The sequence below is a fragment of the Ahaetulla prasina genome, chromosome 7 (assembly GCF_028640845.1).
Source record: "Ahaetulla prasina isolate Xishuangbanna chromosome 7, ASM2864084v1, whole genome shotgun sequence".
NCBI lineage: Eukaryota > Metazoa > Chordata > Lepidosauria > Squamata > Colubridae > Ahaetulla > Ahaetulla prasina.
The window spans coordinates 53,045,232-53,057,297 of NC_080545.1; the positions used below are offsets into that span (position 1 = coordinate 53,045,232).

The 12,066-nt window shown below is 33.7% G+C and overlaps 1 protein-coding gene across 1 annotated transcript in view; it reads left to right on the plus strand.

The window, feature by feature from the left end:
- NAV3 (neuron navigator 3) overlaps positions 1-12,066 on the plus strand; it is a 576,609-nt gene that overhangs the window by 527,899 nt on the left and 36,644 nt on the right. The window contains exons 22-27 of the mRNA XM_058190061.1: positions 2,536-2,559; positions 4,000-4,077; positions 7,308-7,391; positions 9,339-9,450; positions 10,683-10,804; positions 11,494-11,514. Of these exons, the coding sequence (XP_058046044.1) occupies positions 2,536-2,559; positions 4,000-4,077; positions 7,308-7,391; positions 9,339-9,450; positions 10,683-10,804; positions 11,494-11,514 (441 nt within the window). The remainder of the gene's footprint in view (positions 1-2,535; positions 2,560-3,999; positions 4,078-7,307; positions 7,392-9,338; positions 9,451-10,682; positions 10,805-11,493; positions 11,515-12,066) is intronic.

Below are 12,066 nucleotides of genomic sequence, written 5' to 3' on the forward strand. Positions count from 1 at the left end.
TCCCAACCATAATTTACACTGACATGATTATCAGGTTTTTTTCTCAGAAGACTAAATTGAAATTAATGAAGCAAGCTCACAAGAATTCAAGTGTATTTAGAATAATCAATGTGTAAGGGTTTTGTTTTTTTTGATAGCTTGTTTTGCACTTTTTTTTTGCCCCTTTTACATAGGGGTCTAGAAGGAATTCTCTTTTAGTTGAGAATACAGTTGTCATCTCTTCTTTCATTTGGCAATAGCCAATATATAACCCAGCTGTTTACCTTGGACAGTGTGAAAAGCTCTTTTATAATAACTTGGATAAATTAAAAAGTTCAGAAGTTCACAATCTATACTTACATCATATAATTAATAATAGCATTAATTGCATTAATTGATACTACTAAGAAAGTTGTCAGCATACAGCCAACATAGCCATATAGTTTAATCAAATAATAAATAAATAAATAAATGTAATAATAGACACATATCATCACATCAGTTTAATCAGCCAAAACAACCATTCTGAGATTTCAATATCTTGACCCTCTCCTATCTCAATTTTCAGCTACTTGACAAGGCTTTTTCATCATCATTTGAAGAGCTAGCTGTGATAATGGAATTTGAAGTAATCTTTATTATGGCATGCATGGTATTCTCTTGGTTTTAAAATCTTCAGCAGGATTTGTTCTTGAAGGACATAATCATTGATCAACAATACCCCTGCTGAGCTGGGTAAAGCTCATTCAATTGAGTAGTTCCTAATGAAGAAATAGTGATCAAATGGAAATATTATACAAAAGATTTAAATTTAAATTGTACAAAAATATTTATTTATTCAGAATAACAGAGTTGGAAGTGACTTTGGATGTCTTCTAGTTCAACTATCCGCTCAGGCAGGAAACCTTATACATTTCAGTATCCCCACTTCTGGAGGCAAGTCATTCCATTGATTAATTGTTCTAACTGTCAGGAAAATTCTCCTTAGTTCTAGATTGCTTGTCTCCTTGATTAGTTTCCATTCACTGCTTCTTGTCCTGCCTTCAGGTGCTTTGGAGAATGGGTTGACTCCCTCTTCCTTGTGGCAGCCCGTGAGATATTGGAACACTGCTATCATGTCACCCCTAGTCCTTCTTTTCATTAAGCTAGACATACCCAATTCCAACAACCTTTCTTTGTATGTTTTAGCCTCCAGTCCCCTAATCATCTTTGTTGCTCTTATCTCTGTACTCTTTCTAGAGTCTCAACATCTTTTTTACATTGTGGCAACCAAAATCATATTATTTGTTAGCCTACTGTTTCTTCCATATATGTTTTAAAGTGCCCTAATTCTATGCCATTATAGTGAAGGATATGTTTCAAAGTACAGACCATCAGCATAAGAGGTAAAGGATTATTTTTTCTTCCAATCTTTCAATGGTACATTTGGTAATAATCCATCACTGTTATTCAATATAACAATATATAGTTATGTAAACTTTGGTAAACTTTGATAAAAGCTTTTCCCCCTTTATTTTTTATTCTGCTTTTATTCATTTACTTTAAATATTATAATTTAAAGTTCATAAAATATCCTTTTGATAGCATCATAACTTAAACAGCATGCAGGAAGGAGTGCTTTTCTGCCTGTTCCAGAATTAACTGATCCAGTCTTAACTGAGAGCAGCAGGGATATGAGTGGTCTGGATGGGAAAGAATTGGGGAAAAAAGCAACCCAATTACAAGCCATAAAACATTAGTCCAATTGCAATATTCAGAATAGCTGGAACACTCAACATGGCAACACTTGAAACTGCTCAATTTTGTTTCATGCTTCACACTGTTTTGTTTTCTACTAGAAATAAAATTCTCAGAATTTAAGTGTTTTGTTTTATAGAAGCGTATTCAAAATGGCTTTTGAGGTTAAATGGTTTTGCACATCTCTATTGTTTGTGATTTGGTGTCAATATTCACTAAAGCAGGGGAAACAACTTCAGCTGCCATAACTATAGCTTTAAGAATAATAATGTTTGTAATAGAGATTAGATTTCTATTTCTCTTAGACATCATTTTGTCAGTCTTTCTAAAAGGAAGCTATTCAACATAATATTAAAACATTTATGTTTGTGGTAGCATGGAAGGCTTTAAAAACATATTATACTGATATCTTCAAACCTTTATTCAGAATAAGTATATTACATTTATTTAGACTTGTTTCCAAGTGAATATTTATTGAATTGCAGCCAATAATCCAAAACTTTGATAATACTCCAAGTTATTAAAAGATTTAGAAATATTTACAATTTATATTCTCATTCTAATTCTTATCTACAATTATACCTGGGAATTAATTTTTAGCTAAGCCAAAAGTCTAATGCTTTGATATTTTTCTTTTCTTTTGTTGATAATCATGTAGATTCCAGACATATGTGTGACTTGAAGAGTGAAAATAATAAAAGAGAATGTGGCAGAAAAAGGAACCATACACTATTAAAGCTTTGCTAATGTAAACTTTGCATAAATAATTTAGAAAATATTTTAAAATGTTTATAAATAATTACTTTATTGTCCCACTAGGCTGAAGAAAAGGCACATTCAGAGGTAAATATAAATATACTTACTATTTAATAATCAATATATTAAAATAGTTGTGATTGTGGGGCATTTTTTTTTATACTTACCAACCTAGCTTTGAGATGTTCTCCTAAGACATTGTTTCAAGAGTTTCAGCATCTGAGGCAAATGTCTCTAGACAAGTCCTTTTCAGTAGTGGCATTCTGATTGTACAGTGATCTTTTCTATGATACTTCCTTATTATATGTTCATAAAGCTCTCAATATTTACCACAACTTTTTCCTGGGTGTCACAGCCTAATCACATCAATTTCAAACATATACTGGTGTTTTATTTTGAATAATGTTTACAACACTGTACTGTATTTTTATGGTACATTTATCTGTTTATTTACTGGATAAGTACGGTAATAAATATATTTCTGCAGCATCATGTATGATTTTTAATAAGGATATTAATGACAGCAATTTCTTAATTATCTTGTCATCTGCCCAGACCAATCACCACTGTATTGAATCTATTTTAAAATGGTGAACTACATTTTAGAGTACCTTTTTCTTAATCAAATATTGTAGGTTTGTTAAAGAGTAACTTTTTGAGGGAATTATTTTGGGGTATTTCACCAAGTATATAAATTATTAAACCTGTTTTGCACAAGTTTAAAAGTAACATTTTGTTTCGGGGTATAATTCAGCATTCACTAACGTCTGAAAAAAATACTTCTGAGTCCTTAAAATATATGTTTATATATTTGTGTATTAAACAGTGAGCTGCATATCATTCATTTTATGAATATCAAAACAGTGGAATTTATTTGCATAAATGTGGAATGGGCAACGGATTAGATAGCTTTAAAAGAAGTTAAGTAGTTTTGCAACTGATAAACTATCCCAAAGTACAGTTTAGTCATGATAGCTATGGATAGAATGCAAGTATGATTGCATGATAGAATGCAAGATAGTTTTCTTCCACCCTAATATCCAGCATAAGTATGAATAGTAGTTATTGGGGAAGAGTGGGAAAATATTACTGCTCACATTATTTCCAAGGTGGAAGGAAGATGGCTGTCTATTCCAGGAAGCATTTGCTTTGCACAGTACTATAGTTGTCTATATTTGATTGTCTATGATATTGGATTAAAGAAGTCTTTCATCCAATGTAGTCCCTGTGTTCTTTAATGAAATATTTATATACCATTCAAACACACAACCGGGAACAGAAAACACAGTTATATTTTGTGTTCTAGATCAGGGCTGTCAAACTGGTGGTCCATAGGCCCGATGCATCACGCGCAGGCCACACTCATCCCAGCTCCGCGAAGGGGAAAAACGTCGCAAAACGTCACGTGACAGCAACGTGACGCCGCGAGTTTGACACCCGTGTTCTAGATTATTAAATGGTCTTTAGTCAAAGCAAGTGAATAAAATGTCATATTTTAGAACTGTTTGTATTTGTTGTCATACCTAGCAAATTCATAAATTACGACGGGAACTGGTTGCATCTCAGGAAAAAGTGGCCACCCTAACATCACAACTGTCAGCAAATGTAAGTTATTTATTATCATAATAATTTTGATATAGTTTTATTCTGCATATATATCCACAGTAAATCTGTGAGAAAGATTGCTGTCATTGCCACTTAGGGGAAAAAAAGTATTAGAGATGATTCTGAGTTTTAAATGAGCTATGTGTTACATCACAAACAATTGTCAACAGAGTTCTTCCAACATGAGTATATTAATAAATTCTGCTTATAAACCATGAAAGTGTATTTAAGTACCAGCTGCACAAAAGCAGAAGCATCAACAAAACAAAATAAAAAAGGAAGGCAGCATTAAAACACTAACATCCAAGAATGCATAAAAATAAGTTAAAACTTTTCTACTCTTTTTCTAATGAACAGAATTCCATGCAAAAAAAAAAGTACTTTGTCGTTTCAGTCAGTGAAAACCTCTGGGAGCACAATGATTACTGGTTGCTTTTATTTAAAATATTTTAAAATGTTTGAGTTTATGAATAAATATAATTGTTGAGCATAGGAAGTCATGGAAAGGCTGAAAATTGATTATGTGCTATCACGCCTTAGCAATTACATAGATTTTATCCAAATTGTTTTCTTGGTTAAAATACAAGTATGGTTTACCACTGCCTTGCCCATGCAATATGAATTGATGCCTTTGCCATCTAAAGTCACATTCTTTTATTGCTGATGTCCAGTGTAGATGCCTGTTGCTTTAATTGGGTGACTCTTCTGGGAATATCTACTCTTGACATACACTTCCAATAATCTTCATTCATTCATCCAAGGAAGCTCCACACCATGTTGAGACCGCATAGCAAGACTTGTAGGAGGAAGAAGGGGAATACTGAAAAAGGAAGTTCCAATATGGTGTTAATTTACAGAGCTGAGATGGGGAATTGTATTTGTTTGTTAAACTTTATTGGTTAAATTTATTTGCCACTTATCTTGCCATGAGGCTAGTGTAGGTGAGTCTAAAGTGTATGTAGGCGAGTAAAAAAAAAAAAGGATTAAAGTAAGGAAATTCCTTTCCCAATAATCCATGTAGAGGGACAATATTGGAAATCATCCTTATTTATTTAGTAACGGTACCCACTCAAACAATATGACTTTGGGCAGCATACAAGAAAAAATACAACAAATTCAACATTTTGTACTGCAAATCATTCATACTTGGATTCTACTCAACCTGACTTAAAAGCCTGGGGCAAGAGATAGGTCTTGACTTCTTTTCTAAAGGTATATTTAGAGGGGGAAATGTGTGTGTGAATCTATCCTCCTTCACTTTGCTAAACCTCTGGCTTATGCTTTATCCAATGGGGAAAGACTGAGGTGTTTCCTCAAGCAAAATAGAGAAGGCAATAGATAAACTGGACACTCTGCCTGCCTTACCCAAAGGGAGAAAAATATGGATATGGACTGATTCATCACTCATGGTTGTGGAATGCATATGTCAGAAATACAGATATGAAGATAGAAGGTTGGTAGTGGTGGAGATCAACAGTGACTATATGACAGTGCAGCATTATGTTTTTATAGAAAGGGAGTGTGTGTTCATAATAGTGAAACAGAACCTGCAAGGACCTTTTATTTATTAGAAAATAAGTCATGTTCTTTCTTACATTCAAACTGTATTTTTTTTCCTGTGGATTTTCTCCAAATTAGAACTTATTCTAACTATGATTCTTATGCTACAAATAGTTGTCAACTTAAAACCAAAATTGAGTCTAAAATTTATGTTGCTAAGTGAGAAATTTGTTAAGTGAGTTGTGCCCCATTTTACAACTTTTCTCATCATATTTTTTAAGTGAATCACAGTTGTAACGTAGTAAAATGGTTGTTAAGTGAATCTGGTTTCCCCATTGACTTTGCTTGTCAAAAGATTGCAAAAGGTGATTGATTGTATGACCCTGGGACACTGCAACTGTCATAAATGAGTCAGTTGCCTAGCATCTGAATTTTGGTCATGTGGATGTTGCAAGGGTCATAAATGTGAAAAATGGTCATAAGTCACTTTTTGCAGTGCTGTTGTAACTTCAAATGGTCACTAAATGAATTGTTGTAAGTCGAGGACTACCTGCAGTTTTAATCATTTTTAACCTGGACAAATCACTCCTAAAAGTATCAAGAATGGAGAATTCCTGAGAAACAAAACTTCAGTTTTCCTCATAACTTTGGTCATTTATAAAAGGCAGCTGGGTGCAAAATATTTGCTGTTCTCATGCACCTTTGCCAGGGAAATAGAAAGATTTAATATCTTACAGATCCTATATCTTTCAATGTTTGCCCCTAGTACAAACCAGATGCCTTGTTTCTCCTGCTATGGCTTCCAGAATATTAAATATGCATCGGTAGGCACAGTGAAGATTTCACCATTTTTCCAATATATATTTTCATAGACGATTGTATTCTGCTTTATTTATTGTTTTGATGTTACTCTAGGACAGCGGTCCCCAGCCTTGGTGGTCTGGCTGGGGTGGGGGGTGGGGGGAGAAGGGAATTGGGTCATGCAAGAGATGGGCTGGCACACATGTGCACTCATGCAAGTGGCAGGTCAGTGCGCATGGTAACCCAGTTTGACTTCAAGTCAAGTTGCACACATATAGACGTGTGCCAGCCCTCCACTTGCACGAGTTGAGCTGCGTGCCTGCTGCTCCATCTCTCACATGGCCCTATTCAGAATAGGCCAGGGCCCAGTAGGGGGCCACAGCCCGGGGTTGAGGCTCCCTGCTCTATGAGACCTCAGGGAATAGGGAATTGAACCGTCTTGAAACTATTCTGTATAAATGCAGGAAGTCCCCGTACCATTTTTTATTTTACATATAAAGAAGATGCTCTCTAAAGCAAATGGGGGAAATTTCCCCTTGCCTCACTCACTATGATTTCCATCAGTATTTTCGCCTCAAGGCAATATTGAAATGCATGCAGCTTGTTTAGCAAACCATATCATTTACTATAGATCCTCTCCTTTAAATCTTTCATTGAAAAAATTTGGTATTATTAAAACAAAAAAGCAAAAATGGTAATGAAAACTGGCAATCTAGTGTGGAAATGTTTCCATACATTTGATACATAAATGTAAAATTACATTTAAAATATATAGTTTTGAGCAGGTAAGTATGATTGAAGAAATTACTGTAAGTAGAAACAGACCTGTTGAAAATAATGAGATGACAAAAATGCATTCAACCTTCTTTTCTGGACTATTGAATCCTTTTAAATCCTGATTATATTGAATGTTTCCTCCTTTGTCACAGGCCCATCTTGTAGCCGCATTTGAAAAAAGCTTAGGGAATATGACAGGCCGGTTACAAAGCCTAACAATGACAGCTGAACAAAAGGTATGTTTGAACCAGCAGATGCTGTAATGTGGAGAATCTAACTTAATCCAATGGCACTGACTTATATTAGAGTTTGCATTGATAGAGGAGTACAGGAATAAACAAACAGGTACATTTTTCTTTCATGACCCATGCTATCAAATCTTTACAATAAGACTCTATAAGAATTGCACTACTCATAATTACAGTTAGCAAGCTGTATCAGAAAGAAATGGGATAATAAAATCTTACATTTTCAGGTTTTAATTAAAATATTTGTGACTCTGGATTTAATGTGTACTAAAAAGTTAACAACAAAAGCTGGTTGTAAACCAACAGACGTTGACAATGTTTCATGTTTTTAGCCTTTCAGTCAGTGTCTTGAAGGGGGTAGGACAAATAGATTTTCTTGACTTCACTGTTAAGTATATTTAACATAATAGTTGACATGTAAATTTAGGATATAATTTTGGTTTATGTTGCATCACATGGGGTGGCTAGTTCTTGACATTGCTGTACTCTAAACTAAACTATTTTTCCAAGGAACTCACAAAAGATGGTTTCCAATATGTTTTTCTAGCCACATAGTATTTTTATAGCCTTGCCTGTGTTCTGCCATTGAAAAAAGAAAGAAAAAAGCAGTCCCATTTGAAGTATTTATAGCACGGGTGTCAAACTTGTCACGTCACATTGCGGTCACATGACATTTCATGACTTTTTCCCATTTGCAGACCTTGGATGAGCGTGGCCTGTGCATGACACATCCGGGCCACGGACCGCCAGTTCAACACCTCTGATTTATAGGAATACAAATTTGTTTTAAGAATCAATGAAAAATTAACTGAATCAAAATATTTCCCTTTACATTCATTTGTGCATATGTGTGTATGTTCATGTGTGTGTGTGTGTGTGTGTGTAATTTAGAATGCTACATAAGATTAGCAAGCATTTACAGTGTGAAAAAAAGGGAGAGCAGTGAAATTGGATAGAAAAAAACTACATTTTATGTCAGTAGTTTAAAATTGCCCTAAACAAGAGGTTATTCAGTGCTAAAAAAAAAGGTGAGTCTTCCATCTAAAGTTATAACAACTTTATAAGAATGTGTGTTTTATCAAAAAAGAAAATTATACAACAGAAAAAAGAAACATTTTTTCTTGTGTTCTATCACAATTTACTTGGTAGATCCTGCATTCAGAATTCTGGAAAAAAATGAATGGATTCATTTTGGGTACATGGAAAATAAAATGTTTGAAACCTTAAATATGAAAATGAATGAAAAATGAGGGATGGGGATATTCTGGTAGCTGATGTCCACATATATTAAAATTGCTGGGGCTGAGTTATAGTGATATCAGTGACAAATGACTAGACTATAAAATGACACAAATGATGTAGATTTAAACAAATGGTGTAATTTTGGATTTAATTGAATGGAACTGTAAGATTCCCCAAAGGTGGTTTGAATGAAGATTTTACTATACTGATACTGACCTTGATAAGCTTTTTCTAAATATCCTAATATGCACATTAAAAAAAACTTTCTTGATTTGACTAGCAATAAATGTTTTAAAGGATTTAAGTTTCAGTATATAAAATGAGAGCTGGAAATTGTAATGGAAGAAGCAGTTATAGTTTCAACTGTACATTACACTTACTAAATAATTTCATACTACATTTTCTCCCTGCATTACATTACATGTGAAATATTGTGCATGTCTTCACAAATTTTTATATTTTTCTCTAAAACTTATTTCTTGCAGCAGTTGTACAGATGAATAACTTCCAACTTAAGGACTTTACATTTGATTAGCAGAGATGAGAAGCAAACATGAAACCTAATTTTCTCTTTAGTTTCACTTGCATTTTTCACACACACCTTATTTTCATTCCATTTTGCATGTTTTTACCCCAGAGGATAAAACCTAATTACTGTGACACATTTTGAGCTTTTCCCTCCTGTTCCCAAAGGAATCAGAACTCATAGAACTACGGGAAACCATTGAAATGCTGAAAGCTCAGAACTCGGCTGCACAGGCTGCTATTCAAGGAGCTCTGAATGGCCCTGACCACACTCAGAGAGGTATGGTATTCTGTCACACTTTTCAGGGCTGTAATGGTAACTCATTACCAGCTCTCTGCTTTTTCAAAAGAATGGGTTTTGTGCCACATTTGTAGAACCTTCCATATGAAAATGTATGTTTGCAATGTTTCCAAATCTTAAAAAGTTCAACTTCAAAAGTTTTATTTATTTATTATAATTTGTGAAACAGAAACAAAAACAGGAATAATATAAAAATGCAATGACAGGGATGATAGGCACGTTAGTGCGCTTATGCACGCCCTCTACGGACTTCTTAAGTATGAAGTGAGGTCCACGGAAGTTAATCTGTGACTAAAAGTTTGAAAATTTGTAGCTGAGACAACTGAATCAGGTAGGGCATTCCAGGCTTTGACAACTCTATTACAAAAATAGTATAAGAGTTTGCTTCTTCTGAGAAACTACTAAGCACTCCTGGGTTGACAAATAGCACCTTAGTACTAAAATCACCCATAGAGCTCAAGGCAACAATGTGGAACTGAAGGGCAGTTCTGCATTTTTCAATTTTCTATCCATTTATATTAAATGGGATTGGAGATGGCATAAACTATGCCAACAACAGACAGGCATAAGCAGGATCATGCTGCCTTTAAGAGGCAACCTTCAGATCTCTAGTTCTTTATTCACTTCTGTTCCATTTCTAGATGTTTCTAGGTCCAATGAGTTCTCTGTAAAATCCACGTCTATCATATTTTAACCACCTATAGCAATATAAGGGTTTTTAGAATGATTTTCTTAATTATCAAATACACTTTTTGACTTCTTTTAGGATGTATCATATCTTCAAGACCTTTCAAATCACATTTATCTCAGGAAGAATGTGAAGTATATATCTGCTTCAATTTAAAACATTGGCTGAATTACACATACAGACTTGGACTTGATTGTTCTTTGTACAATAACAATTTTCATTAATTTTAATCTGTAATCTGTAAACCATTCAACATGTTGTTTCAGTAGAAATGAGCAGAAGAAGAAAAGGACATTTCAAAGGAGAACAGAGCTTAAGAAAGTATTGTTCCATTAATTTATACTCTGTTCTGGATTTAGTAAAAACAATCAAGAATAATCAATCACAATAATCAATCACAATCACAATTATAGACTGGATAAATGATGTAGGAGAGTTTAAGATAATATTTGAACCACTAGAAAAGGAGTTACGTTGGGGAAAAGGATATGTCCACACTATTTCATTTCTCTTTATATTATAGAGTTGCGAATAAGGCGACAACATTCGTCTGAAAGTGTTGCCAGCATCAATAGTGGTACAAGCCATTCAAGCATGGGTAGCAGTAATGATGCTGATTCTAAAAAAAAGAAAAAGAAAAATTGGGTAAGTATTAAGTAAAATTGACGGCCTGTCCTTTTGTATAATTCTTTATTTCATAAATAATATAATGAATGAACCATGTAAATCACTGTTTTAATGCCCTTCATAAATATAGTTGTTGATGCTGATATACTAGATAGGTATAAATTTTTTTGCATCTTGCTCTATTGTTTATGTACCAAGATCACATCATATTGTTGATGTAAATGAATATGACTACATAACAAAAGGCTTCACAACTTACTATATTTGTTCACTATATACAATATATTATTTTCCAAAGTTTTATAGGACGATCCATGAAATATGGGGAAAAAAAGTCAAGATAGCAGCCACAAAGGTGCAATTAAAGTTTGTACTTTTTTAAAACGTTTGTCATGCATTAAAAGCAGGCATAACTTTTATCACATTCTTGCTGATGCTATCTTTTTTTTAAAACCACACTCTGTAGACATTCTTGGTAGTTTATTGTTCCATGAAAGAAATGTAGTAAATATCTTTAAAACATAAAGAAAGATAAAGGTCTTGAATTGAGACACATACCTCAAGAACTCGAATTTTACTGACATAAAAGTAGGAAAATACTTTTTATTGTTTAAAATATGTTTATTACACAGGTAATATTTTAAAAATACTGATTCCAACGTCATTCCCTTGATTTGTAATTGCACACTCTTTCATGTTTCTGCAAGGTGAACTCTAGAGGAAGTGAGGTGAATATAAAATCCTGGAAAATTTGGCATGCATCTCAAAGAATTCTATCTTGGCATGATTGCTATTCATTTTGGCATTAGGCTTTTGTACCCTTCTGAAATATTATCCTTTATGTCTCCTTAATGTTTCTCTTCATTTTACCTCCAACTTTAAAATCTGGAAAGGGGAAGTGTCGCCAAAATCCATTTCTTTCTCATTAGAAAACATGAAACGGCGAAAATAAATGCTGGATATGGTTAACCAGCTCTTAGCCTCCCAGTTCTTGAACAGGGATGGAAGTGAAAGTTGATTCAACTTCATACAAACCAATCTGTGCTTTCCAAAGTAACATGCCAACTGGAATGCAATATTTTCCTTCTATTTTGGCCCTTCTCTAAATAGTGCAATGCAGTTCTTCAAACAAAATATCTTCCAAAATACACATGTTAGAGAAAACTGCATATGAAAAGGTGGATACTAGCAGATATTATTACAAAAGTGAAGGTAATATTGAAAATCATGTACAAAGTGTATATGTTAAGAAAAAAATATACAAAATATTTTTACCAACA